At 43.7% G+C, this 22,298-nt stretch overlaps 2 protein-coding genes across 2 annotated transcripts; one reads left to right on the top strand and one right to left on the bottom strand.

Moving 5' to 3' along the window:
• The first annotated feature begins 12,052 nt into the window (after positions 1 to 12,052).
• On the top strand, positions 12,053 to 13,820 carry LOC135489389 (uncharacterized). Its single transcript, XM_064774732.1, has 4 exons — positions 12,053 to 12,144; positions 12,347 to 12,575; positions 12,846 to 13,022; positions 13,290 to 13,820. The coding sequence occupies exons 1-4, from the start codon at positions 12,053 to 12,055 to the stop codon at positions 13,818 to 13,820; spliced, it is 1,029 nt and encodes a 342-aa protein (XP_064630802.1).
• A 1,991-nt stretch (positions 13,821 to 15,811) lies between these two features.
• LOC135489387 (uncharacterized) lies at positions 15,812 to 20,778 on the bottom strand. Its single transcript, XM_064774726.1, has 3 exons — positions 20,737 to 20,778; positions 16,975 to 16,987; positions 15,812 to 16,662 (listed from the first exon to the last, which is right to left on the bottom strand). The coding sequence occupies exons 1-3, from the start codon at positions 20,776 to 20,778 to the stop codon at positions 15,812 to 15,814; spliced, it is 906 nt and encodes a 301-aa protein (XP_064630796.1).
• Between the last annotated feature and the right edge of the window lie 1,520 nt (positions 20,779 to 22,298).

Raw genomic sequence — 22,298 nt, 5'->3', positions numbered from 1 at the left:
TCTCGCGGAGTAACAGCCACTGCTACCTCTTGTTATGTCAACAAATAAATCCCAGCTGAGCACGAGGCTCCTAGTATCTCTTGTTATGCCACCAATGAATCGCAGCTGAGCAGACGTCACATGAACCTCTTGTTATGCCAACAATATATTTTAGTTGAGTAACGTTGGTTTGTCTTTGGCTACTGCGCAGATGAAAACGAATCTCCGCCCTTTATTGAACACAATAACTAGACCAGAGCCGCTGGAATGGGCGAACCCTGATTGGACAAAAGCGGAACAAACAAATAGGCCTAGCTATGGTAGTATGTAAACACTGAAACGTTTCAAAAGAAACAGGTCAAACGAAACAAGTCAAAAATAAAAATATAGCATAAAAATGAATATTACTGAATAATTATACTCATGATCTGTTATAATGATTACAATAATTCTGTTTGCGTACTTTGATAGTCTGGATAGATTTTTAGGTGATGAATTTGGTAAATTGTTTGCAACACGGCGACACGCCTTGGCATTCCACATTTTCAGCGCAATAAGTAAATCAGCCTCGTCCCCGTGCCAATCTCCAAAAGCAGAGTTAATATTCAAAATATTATCCCTGCCCGAATTGGCTTCCATGTTGGCGAAACACTGTACATTATGCATTGCGATCGCGCAGTGTAATTGAACTGAAAATGGCCGCGGCCACAGATTCGTACTCTATTTGGGGACGAAATAACAAAAGGTTATGGCGTTTAAAATTAAACAATCACCCTTATCATGTCTTAACGTTTCGCATCAATATATGCTTTGAACATCTTGTAATAATGAAATGAGTGGATCCAGCACATTCGGCAATAATGGCGGCCAATTAGGGCAGGGAAATGCCAGATGAAATGCGGAATAACATAAATAATGCTATGACCTCTGATCTGCTGATGCTCCGTGTCTCAGTGCTACGTTCGAAAGAGTTCAAGGCAAAATTGGACATGTTCGATTCAACGTGTTCCAATAAATCGTCGTTATTGTCGTTAAACTATACAATAGCGCTAAATATTTGGGCAGGGTACGAGGTTACGTGGGGAAATACCGGTTTATCTAAATTGTGAAAGAGCTGAACGGACTGTGGTAAATCTATTTATAATTACATGTAATCGCTTTCTGTTTGAATTTCTGTGGCTTTTATGCGGTAAAAATACAAAACAGAGCCTTGAAAAACGACACATCCACATAGTGCATTTTCAATTTCACGTTTTGGCCATTTATTTGCCTCGTTTCGTTTGACCTGTTTCATTTGAAACGTTTCAGTGTTTACATGCTACCCCAGCTATAAGTTGTATTACCTGAGCGAATGTGATGACTTCGTGCATGCGGATAAAGCGGTGTGAAAGGAGAATTAGTCTCGGAATCTATGACATTCCCCCCCCCCCCCCCCACACACACATTGGAGGATTGGCAATACTCAAATAAGCCTCCAAGAAAAAAACACAAAAAAATGTTACGGGGTACACCAACACCACACACGACCTAACACAATGAACGAGGTCAACACCAGATCCCAGCCTAGAAAATTGACCCGTCCTTTACCAAATTACAAATCGTTTACGTTCAGAATAAAAGTAAAACGAGTGAAAAAAAGGTTCTATCAAGCCAGAAAAAGGTTATAAATTAAAGTGCAGGATATTAGTGAGAATGCTATGCAGTTGGCATCTAAAAGTCAATGAGTTACGCCTGAGTACACATTTATTATACCATCTGCAAAGGTGCAGCCAGTCTCGCAGCAGATGAAGGTCACTCGTGGCTGGCAATGATCGAGTGGCGATAAAAAATTGACGAATGATCGGAGGGTCGTCATATTGTAGCATATGTTGGCTTTTAAGTTGGAAGGCTGTAGATGTGCAGAGTCTTGAAGTTTATGGACATCAGTCGTGATTGGCCATGGGGCGATGGACTGGCCAATGTGGCGAGATAGTGTATTCATTTGTACAGATAAGAGCTGTATTTCGGTGGAAGGCTTTGTGGAAGCTTGACTTTCACGTAGATTAAGGGCTTGGGATTCTTTCGTTCTCGTCTTTGATTAGCTAAGTTGAATTCAATGAAAATGCCCAAAATGGGAGCTGAATCTAAATGTTCCTTTTCCCAATATTCAAAGAGAATGAGCGAAGAGGGGTGACACTCAGGGTGCTATTAGAGCAACCCAATGCCCTTCCCATGGCAAAATCAAGCAATTGATGCATGAGAGATTCTGAGTGAAAGTCTATTGTTGGCCCTATCGTCAACATGTTCATCCTCAGAGTAACTGATCTGTGGCGGGCTTTTTAACAGGAAATACATGTAAGGTACATGTTTACCACTTGGGAAAAAGTAGTAGGCTGAATCGCTGGTCCTGCGAAAACTTGAATTGACGAAGGCTCTTTGATGAATCGCGCGTCCCCCGCTGCAAGTTTATTTCATTTCGTTATAACGACAAAAAGCACTTCAACAGAATGTTTAACAGCATAAAATCGATGTAGCTTGAAGAATCGAAACGTTAGGAACTGCTTAGATTTTATCAAGACCTGTCTTCATTGTAGTAATACAGCTAATCTGAACATAAGCTGTACAATGTGCGTAAAGTTATCGGAACAGCCACCGTTCCTAAAGTATTGTACTGCTTTTTTCTCATAGTTTTGTACACGACACAGGATTAAAAAGGCCTGATCTCAGGATGTGGACAGGTGATCTAATCTTGTACAACGACACCACAATCTTTTGGTAAACCATTCACCTAAGTTACGAAAAACACGTAGTTTGTATTCATCAGTTGCTCACTTATTTGGTAAAATCTTACTCACCATATTTAATTACAAGATGTTGCAACTGGTAGTACAATTCTAGTGCATTAACAAGTTACTTTCATTGGGAGATCGATAACGGCACATATCCTTTCCTAGACGCTCCGATAAAAGCAATAAGCTGAGGTTCATTACACCTATATCATTGTATGGTAGCTAGTTTCTCAAAACATGATGTCTTTTCTGTGGTTGACTGTGTTGATTTTAGGGTTATGGGGCTAATTTTGGACAATTTTAGACCCGTGGCTTAACTTGCTGTCCGTGACAGTGTTTCTAAAATTCAAAGTAATTTTTTTCAAACTTAGTCTAATTGCGCACTGAATAACGGGTGTGTATCTAACAGTCACTGTTTCAACAGTCTCTGTTTCACAGTGTGAGTCATCCTGGAGAATCAATTGCCAGCTTGCCGAGAATCATCTAAATCTTGTGTTGTCAACGCAGGCCCTCCGACTTACTGAGCAGTGGTGCCTGTAGAGTGGAAGAGGCTTAGGACATTTTCTACATCACAAAAAGGGGACATAACGTCACTTCCTCCCGGTTGTGTTCATCTGGTAATAATATTATAATATTATGATAAGGTTCTTTAAGTATGAATATCATCAAGTATCGGGGGGGGGGGGGGGGGGTAAGGCGCCCTAACACCCTCACATTGAAATTGAAAATTGAAAATGTTATCTCGTGCGTCGTATAACGCAAAATCCGAAATAATCTCGAATTATTGTAATTATTTGCATTAAGATGGCCTTTCTTTAAATACGAATACAAGACATTGTCGTTATCTTTCTAGGCATGTATCGAGGGGGGGGGGGTCGAAATCTATCCGAGTACCGGTTCTCACTCAAACGAACAATTACAAATGCTAATATTGGTAACTGACTGACTTGTATACACATCTCCCACTATAATCGAAAGTGGGACGCATAAAACGAAACACTGCAATAAAGACAGATGACACATGAATTATGAAACATTTGTGTAACATGTGATAACACCTGGCCACACGAGGCTAGTCAATGGACAATGTTAGCAAAGGAAGCATTTCATTCATAATGGTGCAAACATGACGCATATATGACGCATAACTTACGTGAAATTTACTGTAGAAAAATATATCTTAAACAGCTTCAAGGACTTGGTCCCCGGAAAAATAATCCTAGAAAAAGTTAGAATTCTTCCCCCAAGAAACAACCATTGAAGCTGATTTACCCAAATGAAATAGAATTTTATTTAGAGGACCAATGTTCCAGCATAGACACTCAATATTTTCATAAGACGCAATTTGAACTAATTTTATGTTGGCTCACTGTTCGAAGGCACAGAACAAACACAGCAAACCAGTCAACTAGTAGGCAACCGGAACTGGTGCAGTCCTTGTAGAAATTATGGCTCTACAAATATCGTTTCTGGAACTCCGAATGATGAAATGTAATTACATATGCACATGATACGATATAGAAAAGGGGCTCATAGCATAATCAAATAATTGAATCAGTATGCCGGATCCAGAAGTATTAAAAACACGAACTGCCAACCCAAGTCCGTCGGCGAATATTTTTTTCCCAAATGACATATCCAATTTAATTGTTATTCGTAGTTCATGTAGCCTTGTATTGTAGAGAGGGCGAGCGCGCGCACGTACATGTATAATCGAAAGTCAGGTTTTAGACGAGTTGTGAAGACAACTCCTTCCAGGCAACAATGTTACTCACCATAATGTAATGCAATTTCAGTCACTGATGAACTGTAATCCTAAATCTGCGAATTTTCAGAACTTGGCTAATCACATTTCAAAAGGTCTAAAGCTTTATAGAAAAAGTGTCCATCTGCGCTAGGTGTCTTACCGAAAGTACTGGTTTTCATGCTGCAAGGTGGGGGCTCGTGACCTAGCCACAGGGTGGATTGATGCACTTAATGTTTAAGCGTAGTGTGAAGCTTCATAACTCTCCTCGCTATCAGCTATTGCCGCTGGCTAGCCTTTTGGCGAAAAGGGGAGCAAAAGCTCGCCAGCCTGCCCCTGCCAGTACACAGCCTCTCCTTCATCAAGACTCAATCATTTCCTCTTCGTGGTGGATCCCAGTAACTGGATACCTTGCGGCTCCAGTCTGAATGACGGGGTCTTGGAGTAGATTGGAACTCCAGAGGTACAGTGTGCAGGCCCACCGGCGTGTGGAAATGCCCTGGCACTCACCAATCCAATCCCCAGCAATGGGTCAAATAGCACGCTGAAGACAGATGCACTTGGCCAGCATTCCTGGCTCCTAACCACGGCAATGCAACCAAACGCAAATATGACAGACACAAACGCTATGATGATACGAGATGGTGCTCGACCCGTGAAGCCCCGCCAGGCTGGAAGAGCATCGGGTCCCAAGCCTCGAAGGGGTCTAAACCATCCTACTGGTGGTCCCTTGACCTCGCCTCGAGGAGCCAGGAGACGTGTGTGGCAAGGAATACTACTGACCAACCCAAGGAAAAAAAAAAGATTCCTTAACATGCTTCAATGGAATGCAGAAGGCGTATACCACAAGAAAGTCGCTCTCACAGAACGCCTGCATACAGAACGAATCGATATCGCATGCATCCATGTGACTCACATTACTGAGAATCGCCGATTCACGGTGAGGGGGGGGGGGGTACCAAACCATTTGTATGGACCGCATTGAAAGTTCGAAGTCTGGTGTACTAGTCTTGGTACACAACTCCATCCCAGTACGAGACTTCGAAGTAAACACCAACAGGGGAGCAGAGATAAACGGAATCAGGACAAATATCCAAGATGAATACACCAAGATCTGTAACATCCAACTGTCCCACTGACGAAGAACTATCCCTAGAGAAGCTTGAAATGCCAGAATCCAACTGCCTGGTACTCGGAGACTTCAACAGTCAATCTGAAAGCTGGGGATATCCGGAATCAGACAAGAGAGGAGATGAAGTGGAAAACTGGCAGATCGATAACAACCTGCTGCTTCTGAACGATGCCGAGGATCCCCCAACCTTCTACTCGAGAAGGTGGCACACGACTTCAAACCCGGACCACGCATTTGCCACTAATGACCTGTATGGGTGAACCACAAGATCTGTTCTGAAACAACTAGGAAGAAGTGACCGCAGACCAATCAAACTCACTATCAACTTAGGCCACAGGCCGCAAGAAGCTAGCACTCTCCCTAGATGGAACTACAAGAAAGCCAACTGAGATCTCTTCACCTCTAAAACAGTTGAGAACACCAAACATCTGCAGAAAAGCCCTAAAATCAACAAAATGATGAAAGAGTTTAACCAGCCACTGTACACTGCTGCCAATGAAAGCATTCCAAAGAGGGGCAAGAAAAAACTACAAACCCTACTGAACAGAGGAGCTGCAAGGGTTAGATGATGCCGTGCAGAAAGCGAAGGAGAAAGTTGAAGTAACACTATCCACAGAAAACAACATCACCCTGAAAGAAGCAACTGCAAGGTACAAGAAGGCATGCATCCAAAGTTCAAGGAGGACGTGGATTGAGAAAACCGAGAGCCACAACCTGGACCGAGATGGCAACAAGTCATGGAAGCTCGCCCAGGCCCCAAATGATGAATGACCAATGGGACAGGCCCCGATTCTCGAGAACAAGCAGCAGCTCTTGACGGAAAAGAAAGCTACGAACCACTTCATCGACGAATACCAACAAATCAGTGACATAAAAATCCCACCAGAGAAGTCCTGCAGAGTGGGGATGAGATGATGACCAATAACTTCACCAAAAAGGAACCGAAAGAAGCCCTGTCCACGTTGAAATTGAAGAAAATCACCATCGAGATGGGTCTAGATCTGCATCTAGGACCGGTAGTCGAAGATAGGCTGCTAAACATCTATAATACTAGCTTTAAATCAGGAAATGTTCCACAAATTTGGAAGGAAGCAGTCATGATCCCAATACACAAGCCAGGCAAGGACAAAGCAAAAGCACAAAGCTACATACCAATTAGTCTCACAAGCAATGACAGAAAGGTTATAGAGCGGCTAATTAGCAACCGGCTGACATGGCACCTAGATGATAAACACGTCCTCCGACCAGAGCAAGCAGGCTTCGGAAGAAATCGATCTACAGAGTAACCTACATAGCCCAGGAGATCGAAGACACATTCCAGGACACTAGGGGTCACACTACCCGTCTTTGTCGACATGGGGAAGGCATTTGACAACGTCTGGAAGGCAGGACTTAAACTCAAACTACACCAGTGTAGGATCATATGGAACATGTACGCATGGATCTCGATCACAGCATCTAAAAAACAGAACGGCTAGAGTAAAGGTGCAAGGGCCATACAGAAGGAGGAAGCTGCTGACAAGGTGTACCGCAGGGAAGAGTATGACCTACACTCTTCTTGGTATTCATCAACGACATACTAGCCGGAATGCCCAAGAAAGTCAAGGGAGCTATATACGCTGATGACTTGGTTTTGTGGTGCTCATAGAAGAGTAACTTAATATGACAAGATCGCGCATCCAGGGAACTCTGAATACACTGCAGAGTGGGCCGAAACCTGACTTGTTACTGTGAACTCCACCAAGACAGCCTACACAGTCGTCTCTCTCTCTCAACCAAGCAGCAGCAAACACGCCTCACACTAAACGGGAAGCCTCTTCAACAAAAACCGTCCCCCAGGTACCTCGGGAGACCATTGACCGCCGAATGACATGGAGGAACCACAAAGAGCAATCCACTACAAGAGCAAAGCGACGACTCTCACCCATGAAGAAGCTTACATGTAGCCAGTGGGGAGCAGACGCGAAAGTCTTGAAGAAACTCTATGTCGGCAGAATAAGGCAAGGGATGGAGTACGGAACATCTGCAATGGCCAATGCAGCCAAGTCCAAGCTCACTGCGATATCAAGGGGATGAGAAGGCCGACCACCTAGCCAAGCTTAGGAACGAAGCAAGAAACGGCAAAGCGACATGTCCCTAACCTATAAGAAGGCAAAAACAAACATCAAAGCTGCATATTGGAACAAGTGTAAGGACGAGCACCATGCAGGGATATGATGCAAACGCCAGCTACAACAAACTGACAAGAAGGGAGCATGTGACCATTATTCAGATTACGTACCGGCCACAACAGGTTTATACGACATCACCTGTTTTAGGTTCCGAATTGGAGAGAGCGACGTATGCCCATGCGATATGGAGCCCAAGACCGTGGAGCACATCATGGGGAGATGTACCAGATTGGCAACCCTTAGGAATGACATCTGGCCTGAAGGAACTTGCCTACAAAACCAGCTTTACGGGGACAAAGAACAGCTCCAGAGCGAACCGCTGAGTTTATCATCGGACCGAAGTGGACTGTCTGGCGAACGAGAAGAAGAACAAGATGCTTTAAGGCGCTCTCCACCATTAAAGTCCACCTGTATAAAAACAAATTCATTATCATTTTTATTCTACTACATGTATCAGAGTAGCTGGGTAAAGTTTAAGTTTGTATTTAATAATTTTAAGTTAATTGTACATGTGTTACTGTTGAGTGTTTTATCATTTATGTTTGGTCGCCAAATCTATTAATATTAACCCGCATGTACCAATTTTGGTTGGAGGGTAATAATAGCCAAACGTCATTAGTCATCAATCATTCAGTCATCGATCCGTATAATGGACTAAATGCGCGCGCAGTGAGTTTGATTCATCCCCGAATTTCACCCTGGTCGACACTCTTTTCATGGTGGTCTCCCTACTTTGTAATCTTTTTAGTAGAAATTATTATAAGTTCAAATGTGGATATGTCGTCAGCAAGTGAGAATATGAATGCACTCAGAAAGTTATTTTCTATAGTTTTGGAAAGAAACAAAACGAAGTCGAAAGGAGTGAAAAGAGGATAGGAGCAATCTTCGAAGAAAGTAGGAGAAGGAACGGGAGCAAACGCCCTCCCGTCCTTCCAATCCACAGTTGTGTACACGAAAGGGACCAGTAAAGCGTAAACCAGTAAAGAGACAAACCTATGCACATACATAAGAAAAGACCCAAACCCAGTACAAAGGCCTTGTTGTCAACAAGTCTCAGACATGTCAGAGGTGTCCGCGAAAGGTCAGCAGTATTACAAAAACTAACACAACCATTGGATTCGAATTACACAAAATGGAACACATGTAGCATTAGCCGAGCTGACAAAGTTCAACTTCCAGGAGGAAAGAACTAGATCAGTGGAGAAGAATTAATCTTGATACATAATATTATAATGAAATGGCCAGGGCCATTGTGCTAACCTCTTGTGAAGGATTGATGGATGACATGGAAAGTGAATTGAATTGAGGTAACTACAGATATGACAAAGCAGAATAGGCTATTTTATTATCTGACCAGTAATTGTCTATTATATCAACCAAGTCGATTGTGGCAGATGGAGTAGGATTGGTGAATACGAGGTCCAATTTAGACTGATAGTTGGTGGTGTTTTTGGACATGTTTTGTCTGAAGTTATATGCTTGAAACATAAAGGTTTCCAACTTTGCATTGTAGTGTGACGTCTACCTCGGCCAATAATTACGCAATATACAACTGAATGATACTTTATTACGCACCTCCTATCTCCTGGTTACAACTTTAATAATAACATATAACGTAAGACGCTGTCAGTACGGAGAGCAGGTCTTGACTGCCACCAGGCCCACACCCGCTCACATTTATAAGGTCACCCGTGAGCAATCTCGTACCCAGGCGCCACATTACCCCCACCTCTATTAAGAGGTTGTACTCCTGTACAATGTACCCCAACACATAAACAACATAACAGTCCAAACACTAACTCGCAACACTAGAAAAACAAACTATTGGCGCAAATCCAGAATCCACTGCTCCAGTCCAAAGAATTCCTAAATATGTTCAATGCCAGTCCAAAAACGCATTATACATGGTATAGGAACATTAAAGTCCAACACAATCAAGAATGTCCACATATATACAAAAATTATATCCTGAGGGGTCTATTCCAGGTCGTAAGTGATTTCTTCGCGGGTCCCGTCCACATGACAAACTCTCTCGGTAACGGCCTACACCCGGTACCGTGCGGTGTCGAACAGCCGCCTTCCGACGAGACGTAGGGGCCTCTTCCCTTCTGTTTCCGGACGTGGTCCTTTTTCTCCAACGAGAACACGGAAGCTGGGCAAGGTAGGCCCTGAATTTAGAACATTTCTGCGTTTGGGTGCACTGCCACTGACCGTTTCCACGGCCTCCACATCGCCATCTTCCTGCCGGCTTTCGCGAACACAAGAGTCGGGTAAGGGGGGTCCTGTATTTACCACCTTTCTACGTTTCGGTGTACTAACATGACTAACAGTCTCCAAGGCCTCATCACCATCGCCCTCTACCTCCCCTAAACTTACATTGGGTGAGGTAAGGTCGGCCATCGGGCTACCCGTCACCTTTGAGTAGGAAGACCGATTTACAACCACCTCTGACGAGGCCACTTCCTTCCTTTTCGGGGGATGGCATCTGTCTGCATGACGCTCCAGGTTGGCCTTACGGTCGGTCGCATATTCGCACTGGTTGCACACGTATCTTTTGAAGGGCTGTTCTGCCATCATGAACGAGAAACGGATACCCCGTGTTACTAGAAGGATCTATAGGTTAGGTCTGACCACAGCCTTTCTTTTTCTGGTGCTACGCCGAGCTGGCTGCTGGTCAGGATTTGTAACATCCTTATTTGTATCAGTTGGGGTTGTTGGTTTGACAATTTCCCAATCTAACCCCTCTGGTGTCGGGCCTATGAATGGTTTCAAGCGATTAATATGGACGACCTTGGCCTTCGATTTTGGACCTTGCTGAATACGGTACAGCAAGTCGGATATTTTGCGTACCACCCGATAAGGCCCACGCCAAGGTTTTCCCAATTTCTTGCTTTTCCCTCTTCGGATTGGTTGATCGTGAAACCATACAATATCTCCCTCAGCAAAAGGTTCTAAGCTGGCCTTGCGGTCGTAGTACTCCTTTTGTCTGTTGCTTGACATCTGTAAGTGGTCTCTCGCAAGATTATGAACTTTGTCCATCTTGTCTAACAGGGTCTCTAGGTATTCAGAGGGATTGCACTCAGGTTGGCCAGGGTATTCAGTACCAAATAGCAAATCAGCAGGTAGCGCAAGCTCCCTGCCAAACATAAGCTGGGATGGACTAAACCCTGTGGTCTCATGTTTTGACGAATTGTACGCCATAATCAGGAGCGGCAGATGGATGTCCCAATCGAATCGATTTTCGTCACAGAACATTGATATGAGGTTTCCTAAAGTCTTCATAAAACGCTCTGCCATTCCATCAGACTCAGGATGCTGCGGGCTGGTCCTGGTTTTCATGCACCCTAGTCGCTTGCACACCCCTGTCCAAACCTTCGACTCAAAGTTGGTGCCTTGGTCAGAGTGCGCCAAATCTGGTACCCCAAATATCGCCATAAAACGATCGACAAGGCAGTCAGCTACAGTCGTTGCTTCTTGATCGTGTATTGGGAAAGCCTGCACCCATTTAGTGAAGTAGTCTTCAACTACAAGAACATAGGAGTTATGATGGTCCGACTCGGGGAATGGCCCACACACATCGTATGCTATGCGCTCCATTGGGATACCCACGTTGAACTGTTTCATGGGAGCTCGGCGTCTCCTGGGACCCTTCCTCTGCTGACATGGCAGGCATTGGCTGCACCAGATCTCCACATCTCGTCTCATTCCAGCCCAGTAAAACCTTTGTCGTACTCTCGCCAATGTTCGTTTGAAACCAAAGTGGCCTGCAGCCGGTGCCTCATGCAATTCTCGTCGTACCCTGGCACGAAACCTGGAAGGAACCACTAACAGCAACATACTTTCTCCACTGTCGGACTCCCAGCGTCGACATAGTATGCCATCTTTCAACACCAGGCACTGCCACTGATTCCAGTAGGATTTGAGTCTTATGCCCTGATGTGAAATGTCCTTCCAATCTGGTCTCTGTGTGCCAGACTCCAACCATTTCACTACCTCTGCTAATTCGGGGTCCTCCAACTGAGCCTTCCTCATTGATTGGCTATCCCAGGCCCAGTCAGTGTCTGTATCTACTGGCTCATCTGCCTGTACGGCTCTGATAATCTGAAATACCCGCTCTCTCATTGGTGTTGTCTTTGGTTCATTCGTCACTCTCATTTCGTTCTGTGTACATTTCCTCGGGTTGTCCTCCCTGGCCCACTTCGATTGCTTACTCTAGGGTAGAGTGCGAGTGCCCGAGCGTGACGTCACCGATGAGGTAATGCGTGCTCTGCGCATGTCGAGTGAGGGGAACAATCGAACGGCCCGCGAGAATGGAGTAGCGAATAATCGTGGCGGCGCCGAACTTAAATCGTGAGTTTGTGATAAGTTTTTTCCAATTTGACGAGTTACTCCACCCCCCAGACGGTCAATTCCTTGGCAAAACATCGTTCATGATCGCTGCTACTCCGACATTATGCATGCGAAGGTCTAAAGTCCCAAAGATCCAAGGATTATGCGAAGATGTTGTGCCCATGTTCAGCCTGCGTGACTTTTCAATGCATTTTCGATTCAGCAAGGGCATATTTGTCTCTGTTCTGAATGAAATTCAGGAAGACTTGGTTAGCAACCACTTTGGAGGCAGGGATCCCGTCAGCACCGAGAAGCAGTTACTTGTATTCATGTGGTACATAGTCAACCAAGAATCTATGAGGCAAAAAGCTCTCCAGTTTGACTTGTCCATATCGACCGTGTGCTTGAAATTCAAGAAAGTAGCCCGAGCCATCACCCGCAGATTTATTCAGGTGTGTGTACAGTGTAGTATTTGCCCTGTGTAGGTCCAGGTTTTTTCTCCCTTTACAACAACGACAAATTCATTGCTGAATAAAATTCGTTCGTTGGTTGCCGAGTGTTGCTCATGCTGCTGGCTGGCTGGCTGTGAAACGAATGAACACTGGCCAAAATCGTATGGAAAATCTTAAGAAAAATCAGCCTAGCCTAGCAACGACTAGCCAGGCCCAACAGAGACAGCTTTGAGCTTGGCTTATTCAAAACCTTGTCCTTTTTAATTTCAGGTAATCAATTGGCCGACCGTACAAGAACAGGCCCAGATATCAGCAGCGTTTGAGGCAACCAACCAGCTACAGGGTGTCATTGGGTTACTCGATGGGACGCACATTGAGCTGACTGGCTGTATTGGAAGGGATCAGGACTACATCAACAGATCCAGATATCCATCAATGCAGTTGCAGGTATAATGTCATAATCACTGATTTTATGTGTCAATCTTAAAGATGAAGATCCATGCAGTCACCCTTGCAGGTTAATTGTCTTCAGTTGGATAGAATGGCCCTGAAATCTACAATGATTTTTGAAGGTTGTGAGACATCAATTCAATTAATAGAGTAAAATGAATAAAAACTCACATCAAGTTAAGGCCACATTGAACTAGAATGTTGAATCCTACGTTTTATCTTTCCCACCATTTGTCTTCTCATGTTTTGATGGTTTGCTTTCAGCTTGTGGTAGACCACAAATTAATGATTAGAAATGCAACTACAGGTTGGCCTGGATGTGCCTATGACGCCAGGGTGCTTCGCAATAGTGCTCTGTTCGATCGTGCTGAGGCTGGTCAGGCAGTGGCAGATGGCAACATAATCTTGGCAGATTCTGCCTATCCGCTGAAGCGTTGGCTGATTACACCATTCCAGAACAATGGAAATTTGACAAGAGAGCAGCGAAATTTCAACCGAAGGATATCAGGGTGCCGACAAAGTGTTGAAAGGGCCATTGGTCATCTGAAGGGAGGGATGAGGAGGTTGAAAGAGGTCATGGGGCATGATGCTGATGAGGTCGAGGAACTCATCATGGCAGCATGCATTCTGCACAATCTTTGCATCATTGAGGATGATGACATTGATCATTATATTGATATGGACCTGCCACCTCATCCAAATCGTTTACCAAATATGATCCGAAATGCTCGTGACGGAGTGGTGCGTCGACAACAAGTGATGCACGAAATCAATCAGCTGAGAGATGCGGTCTAAACCATTTATTTTGCAAGGACTATGTAAAATGATCCAGACATTTGTGACTGCATATGTAATTCAAAATCTTTGCATTTCTTATACATTTGGTTTGTCTTTGACCCATTCTTTCTCCAAAGGGTGAACTTTAGGATGGTAATTCTTGCACCCACAAGTGACAATTGTACCCACATCCTGACATGAGTATATCTCATAGATATGGACAGTACTAGTATGTATTTTGTCCCAGTGTAATACCGGTAACCATTGTACTCAAATCTTACTAAGGTATGATTCTGTTCATTCAGTGAGTCTGTCCACATGGTAAAATGTGCTATGTTTGTAAAACGTACTTTGATAAATATGTTGAGCAAATTAGTTTCCTGTACATTCATTTCAGTCATTCTGGTCCATCAGAGGTTTTTAAATGAAGGCAACACCCCTTTTCTTTTCAAAACTCTGATACTGGATTGCAATTAGTCTGGCAAAAATTGAAGGATGTGATGCATGACCATGTACATGTATGTGCAAACAGGTAGCCTGTCTTCCTGGCTGCCACTTGGGATCCACCACTGGAGCACAAGATTTGTCCCTGCTCCCATGGTCCCTGGAGCAACTTCCCAGTGAATGTTTGAGTAAACCACAGATTCCCAAATCACTCTGCCCTCAATGATGTCCCTATCCATTGACTCCTTAGACAACAATGAGGTCTTGTTATCATGTCCTAGGAAGAAAGTGAGGACAATGTTCATTTCCCAGGATGGATGTTACCCAGTCCTCCAATATGTCCAAAGACGACCTGGTCCTACAAGAGATGTCTTTCCTAAAGTAGGAATTCCCACCATTGATACTCTCTACTCCCTACACGCAGAAGACAAAGACACAACAGCTGCAAGGGGTTTTACAGGGTAATTCGTCCCTGGAAAATTTGTCCCCAACTGTGGAAATATCCCATCTCATACAACTGTTAAAATCCTCTGTAATTGAAGGGGGGGGGGGGTCGGGCAAATCTCTTTGCACAATTTGTCCTGGGAGGATCTTGTGGGACAACCTGAGGACGGATTATTCAAGGGGATAACATATCCTGATGGGACTACTTTTCAGGGGACAAATTGTCCAACATCTAGGGGGATGATGTTTTTCAATCCGAAGAGGGGTGTCCAGCTCAGTGCACCTTTATTTTGCCGACCCCGCTTTCCAGGCAAAGGATGTAAGTTGGGTGTCCACTGGAGATTCCCTATCAGCCATACGACACACTTAATGGTCCTTGGATGCCTTTTCTTCAGGATGGAGTCATTCACTTTGAAAGGACCAGATGATGGGCACATCCTTGCATGCTTTGCTCACTAGTTCCTCTTCACAGACAGGAATTCAGGAGCTGAGCCAGAATGTCCAAGTCAGAGGATGTAATCAAGGTGAAGGGTGAGAAAAAGACAATGACAACAACACCAATTTTTATAAACATAAAAATCCAACAGCAAAAGTTTAATCAACAAATTACATCAACAAATCGTCAACAAATTACATTTCATTTTCAATCAAAATTCCCATAGGGACAAAAATATCCAAAATATGACTAAAAATATCCGTAACATGATCATTGGTACTCAGTACAGCATCTTGTTCCACTTGAACATATGACTGCACAAAATGATAGACAGCACAAAAATACAGTCTGACTCTGATCAAAAATAACATCTTCTATCAAAATTCCCATAGGAACAAAAATATCTAAAATACTGGTACTCGGTACAGCACTAGATGTATGATCCACAAGAACATATGATTGCACAAAATAATACACGATTATCAAATACTAACAAATATTTGTCAATCAAAAGGAAATCTTCCTTCAAAATTACGCACAATAACCATAACAATTGGAAGATTGAAGGCAATGGCTTTACAAATTACTGGCACACTGTAAACTTGTGATCATACATGTATTACCCATGCAGGCCTTTTCTTTGCCTGGCTCTACAATGTACATGGACTATGAGGCCTATAGTCTATTAAGTGTGATGGTTGACTGACTTTTCGAACAAATCCGAAAAGCGGTTCATACATGTCAACCTCTCACCATGATGCCTTTCCATCATATTTTCAACACGGATCTGACCTTCCTGCATCTCTTGGATTTGAATCACAACCTTGTCTTGCGGAGAGACCCGGTCTGAAAGTTTCTGCTTTTTCGGACGCGGTTCACCAACTTTAGCTACCCCAGGCCCAGCCCCATTATCAACATTACCCCCAACAACCTCAACTGCATCTACCATGTCTACAGCCTCTTTGGGCCGCATAGAGTCCATGAGATTTTTTGGACGGTTCACTGCCCGGGTTCCGTAAACCCTGTCCAATTGTTCAAAAAACATTGGAGCAGGTAACCGGGCATTCCCAGTGGAATTCTGGCCATCCAAATGCTTCGTATACTTAGACTTGATGTACTTCCATTTGTTCAGACACTGTGTTCCGCTAATTTCTGGGTTAATTTCCTTGGCGATACTCGTCCACAGCAGGTCATGCCTGTTGGCAGCACGAAACTTGTCTTCCTGTTCCAACCGTAATTCTACCAGCTTGGCCTGTTCATTTGGTAACCAAATAATATGGGCAACGGGCATGGGTGCCACAGGCTCAGCTTCAAGTGGTGGAGCATCATCAGCAGGATCATAATATGCTGGTGGGTCTTGTGGAGTATCTGCTGCTTGGTCTATTTGGTGGTGTGGAGCATCAGCTGCATGAGCGGGTGGAGCTCCAGCAGCTGCTGGGGCTGGTCTTGGTCTTGGAGGAGCTGCCTGTGATTGAGCACTTAGTCTTGCTTTCTGACTCAGTATCTGTTGTATGATGTCGCTTTTTAATGCTGGAGCTGAAATTGAAATGGATCCCATTAGACTTGTTGGTGAAACAGAGGGGTGGCACTGTAGGGCCTGACGAAGGATTCCCAAAAAACATCTTACTCCAAAAAAACATCTGGTCACCAACTCAGTCACAGTGACTGGTTTGATCATGAGTGATGGGTTGGAAAGATGGAATGTGGTGGCACGTGCTGTCGACAACTGAACAAACAAGGCATAGCCATCATATCACCTATTTGCCGAAATAGGTCTCGATTATTAGCTAGGCATGCTAGGTACTAGCCATCTGGCCTGGGCCAAGACAACTTTTAGTAAGAACATACCTGAATCCGGACTCTGCAGAAGAGACAAGACCACTAATGAATATTCATAGGTTGGAGGGTCCAGGCCTATCTATTAGACGAGTGCATGTTTTTTACTCTCAAGTACATATTTGGAGAGGTATTGAAAAAATATTTGCTGTGGCAAGTCCACAGATATAAATAAATTGTTTGGTAAAAAAAATAATTTTGAATTTTGACAACCTGGCCGTAGGGGGGGGGGGTGGTTCAAATTTGGAGTGAAAATGGCCGAAATGGGTAAAAATGTCCACTTGTGTCAAACTTGTCAATTTAAAAAAAAATTTCCGTGGTCAATCACCAATTTCCATCGCACCAGTTACTCGCAAGACTAACCCGTATATCATATCCGAATTTCAGTTTCACTACTTGACGCATTCTTTGATGGCGGGCATTTGAAATAACTGGAAATGGCTTGGAAAATCAATTGTGGTCTTGTCTCTATTTGGAGGGTTTTGGGTTACAGGTCAAAAATAGTAAATGAGCTCTGAAATCCACAAAAACCGTTTGAATTGGCTGAAATGTGTTGAGAATGTGTGGACATATCATGGAAATTGGAAAATGTGGAAAAAAAGAAAATTCTCAAATTTAACCCCCCCCCCCCCCCTGTCCTACAGGGCTTTTAAGTGAAAATGCCAAAAATTGAAATTTTCAAAAAATTTCAAATAATTTCAAATTTTTCTACTTTTTTGGGCTAGATATGTTTCATAACAATCATCAATTGTGAATAGTAATGATAGTGTTGATTGTTTTGCATGTTATTTTCATTTTGGGAGGTGTCGGGCACAGAGCACGCTAGGTGGCAGGGTACCAAGCTTTCACTAATTTTTTTATTTCAGCAGGTGAATTCAAGAGAAAAGTATCTGAATTACGAGCGAGAATATTAGCAAAGACTAAAAGTAATGGTTTTTGTTTGAATTGGGAGGGGGCTAAACAAAAAAAGAGGGGGGTAACATACGGGTTTGTTAAAGTAAGTTTTTTGGATAAGCCGGTCACAATGACGGCACATCGTGCGATGTTTTTGTGTGACCATGATGAATTGAAATTCAAAACTGGCGCAGGTTATCATATAAGTCATCTTTGTCATAATCCTCTGTGCGTGAAAGTCGAGCACTTGACAATAGAAAGAGGAAGGGTCAATCAAAGTAGAAAAAGGTGCAATGCCAAGAAAGTCTGTGCAGGCCATGGCAACCGCCCTAAATGCATTTTTCCTGGTAAGCTATATGTTGAAGTTGAAAGAAAATATCATTATATTGAATTGACATTTGAAAGTTTTCTTACCGCGATGGCAACCTCTTGGATGTCTTGGTGGCTGGTTGGATCTTGAAGGATCGCCGAAAGTAGGAGTGGTCGTAGTTTCTGCTGTTTGGGTCGAGACATTTCCACTCTGGTACGGGCGGTCTGTCTCGTCGTGCAACAGCCTTCTTGACAGCCTTCCTTCGCAAGTCCGGCATTGTTATCATCACATGTTTCTTGTAGTCACCACCCCTGGTTTTGTTTTTCTTTTTCGTGAAGTAATCTGTTGCCCTGATGTTTTTCAATACACCAGCTAACTTCTGGTGTCTAGCACTCCGTTGGTACCTGACTGTGTACTGCCTGTTCATTGCAATTCTGTCCAGCGCTTTCATTGGGGGCAGCATGGCCGAGTGGTTAGGGCTTCGGACTCACAATCCGAAGATCATGGGTTCGATTCCCGCACCGGTCTGTCTGCTTTCAACCCTGAGCAAGTTGATTTACCTCGATTGCTCCGTCCTTCGCATGAGACGTAAAACCGAGGTTCCTTGTATCTGGTGTCTATTCCAGAGCAAGTAAAAGACCCCATCCAAGTGGACTGTAGCTTGTGGTGGACTACCCCTCCTCAACTTGTGGTGTCTATGCCACGAAGCCGAAGTCGGAGTCACTAGGCCAATAAACCCAATTGGCGCTAAACCGTAGTGGCACGCATTACCGCTCATCCCGCCTTGGAGGGGAAATACTCCCAGGAGAATGACCCCTCCAGAGGCAGAGCGAACGCGAAGAAGAAGAAGAAGAATTGGGCGGCAACAAGTATCGACTTCGATGTTGAACCACTTTAGTTTCCGTCGCCCGCTCTCGGCTATGTTATGGTGAATGGATACGAGGGTTTTAGTTCCTGCTCCTGGTCACAATCTTAGGATCGCTGGCCGACAGACCTCGATTCTTGGACTCAACCCCCTGGGTTGTCACGCCAAGACTCAGCTGTCGCAACGCTCCTTTACTAAGGCATACCTCCAAAACGAGATGTACCAAGTTCTTGTCAATCACTGTCATTTTAAACTTGGGAATCTCACCGTAAGATGACCATCGTGTTGATTTGTGCCATCAAGAACCAGTTGTGCCTGAGCACAGTGAGAATTCGTTCTGTGGACAACCAGTGCAGTCACCACCATAACAGTTCACAACACAGGCAACAGTGTCATACAGGTATCCCATGATCCTGTCGAGGTCACCGTTGCAGCGCTTGAATAGAGATTGCAAAATCTTGGATGACCTTACCCTAAGATCATTCAGAAACGTTGTTTTTAACAGTGTTCTCTCCTCGGCAGTACGTCCCGGGAACATACCTTTACTGAATTCAGCTCTATGTCCTGCACGCGTCTGGGCTTGATGCAAATGTATAGAGTCAAGTTGATGCTTCACCGTGAATAAGCCGCCGAAGAGCTTTTTTGTTGCATCAGTTAACCCTTTGAATGAACTGGAATCACCATCTGTAGTCAAATGTTCTACATGTAGGCCCTGTTTCTCAAAAGTCTCGGCAAATGCAACCCCAAGATCATATTCTCTGAATGCATCTGCTTCAGGAAAGTTAGCCGTGCACTTCGAGTGTCGTTCGTCAACGTTTGTGCCAGTGGCACCACATTTAACTTCAAAACCTTTCGCCCGCATTGCAGCCCCTATCCAGCAGAGTTTTGTTTTAACCTCAATGTCAATGATTTTGTGTTCATCTGTCACATTTTCAACACATAATCCAGTCATTGTGCTCGCACAACGGCCCATCTTGTTCCTCGAAGTGAGGTGTAAACTGTTATAGCGTCCATCAGCTTGGACATTGATTCCTGTGTCGTCCTGATTTCTTAGGCGCAGTATCCTTTTCAAGTTCTCGCGTATGTCTGCCATATCGGCCACATTCATTTTAACTGTTTCATCACCAACCTTATTTGCCTGCTTTTGCATGATACTCCTACAGGGGGGCGGGATTCCCATCATGCTCAGTATGTAACTCATACTCTCGTTGCCAATCATTGTGTCCTGCAACGCAATCTGTAATGCAACATTTGGAAGAGCGGCTTTTCGTCCGCGCTTGCCAGTGTCTATGTCCTCAAAAAGTTTATACAATTTCGAATCAAAACCACAGTTTTTACACACCACAGTGACTGAACAACACACCCCCTGCTTACGTACCTCTCCATATTTGAATATTGGCTGACAGTTCACGTGATATTCGCTATGGGCCCTGTTAACGTCGTTGAGCACATCCATCAGTTTGGTTGTCTGAACAACGAAACTCTCGTGATCATGCTCCATGGTCTCATCTGGTATCTCCATCTCATCATCAGTGTCTTCTTTCATGTTCAGCCGTAGTAAGTTGACATTCTTGGCAGTACGGTTATTAATATCCGGTATGTGTCTTTTGCCGTCGTGTCCCATCGTTGTGACCTGTCCGTACTCCTGGGGCGTGAGTCGTCTCCATGCGGGTTGTAGGCCTACTTCTCGTTCGTCGTCGCTCACCACCTCGACACCTCCACTCCGCACGTGTCCGCTCTTGAACATTGTTCTCATTGCTGCATTCGATGCCCTAGGGCACCTCGGACCCCGTTTTCCTATCAATCTCCTCGCCTTTGTCCTCATCTTGTCTTGTCTTTTCGTAACTTGTCTCTCTTTGCTTAAAATCGTACTCCTAGGAGATGTCTATTTCGGGATGCTTCCTTCAACAGACTGAAAATACACAAGAAAGGACAAGAGATTACAAAAGGGTGGATGTTGATAGGACAATAGCGATGACAATGGTTGCTGTTGTGGAAGTGTCAGACTTGGATGTGACAGACAAGGTGATAACATATGGGTTAATCTTTTTCTCATTTCACACCTTACTAACAAGCTTTCCATGCTTATAATGCATCATATATTTGTTGTTTTTTAAATTTCAGACAAAGTCAATATTGTTCGATTTTAAATTTTGACATTTTCAGCATGATACCACTGTCACAACCTTGGAACATCCTTTAAAAAGACAACTTTTTTCCAAAAAATTGAAATTTTTGAATATTTGTCATGAATTAAAATTGTTTCAAATTCCTATTTCAGATTGACTGTAGACCACTGGTGATTTGTCGAAGATTTGGTACCAATCGATTAAGAATTCTACGAGTTAATGAGCTTAAATTGAAGACAGTCTGTAAACAATTAGAAGACGAAATATAAGGTAGGTTGTCCGTATCGGACAACATTTTAAAACGTTAATAGCTCGCTCAAATCAAGTTCATTTTTGATGAAACTTGGTTATGTTAGTCAAGACATCTCAAATGCTTGGGAAAAGGCATATTTCATTGATATCTCAAGATTATCCCTCTTCATTGAGACAAGACCACTAATGAATATTCATAGGTTGGAGGGTCCAGGCCTATCTATTAGACGAGTGCATGTGTTTTACTCTCAAGTACATATTTGGAGAGGTATTGAAAAAATATTTGCTGTGGCAAGTCTACAGATATAAATAAATTATTTGGTAAAAAAAATAATTTTGAATTTTGACAACCTGGCCATAGGGGAGGTGGTTCAAATTTGGAGTGAAAATGGCCGAAATGGGTAAAAATGTCCACTTGTGTCAAACTTGTCAATTTAAAAAAAAATTTCCGTGGTCAATCACCAATTTCCATCGCACCAGTTACTCGCAAGACTAACCCGTATATCATATCCGAATTTCAGTTTCACTACTTGACGCATTCTTTGATGGCGGGCATTTGAAATAACTGGAAATGGCTTGGAAAATCAATTGTGGTCTTGTCTCAGAATCTGCAAAATATCGGGCGATACCATAGCATCAACATCGCCCACTTTTATCTTCACCCTGAAAAGGTAAAGACAGAAAATGACTTAAAGAATACAGCATATTATCGATCCACGACGACACACTCAATGCCTCAAATCAGGCATATGGGGGGGGGGGGGGGGCGATGGACAGGCCACTTAAATAAAAGAAAGGCCTACAATTCAAAGAGGCCTGCTGCTGAACTGAACCCTGAACACAAACGCAACTGGCCCTAGCTAGCTAGCTACAGAATTGAATCAAT

This window comes from Lineus longissimus, chromosome 6 (assembly GCF_910592395.1).
Source record: "Lineus longissimus chromosome 6, tnLinLong1.2, whole genome shotgun sequence".
Lineage (NCBI taxonomy): Eukaryota > Metazoa > Nemertea > Pilidiophora > Heteronemertea > Lineidae > Lineus > Lineus longissimus.
The sequence above is the reverse complement of the archived record's forward strand: the minus strand, read 5'-3'. Positions and strand labels throughout refer to the sequence as shown.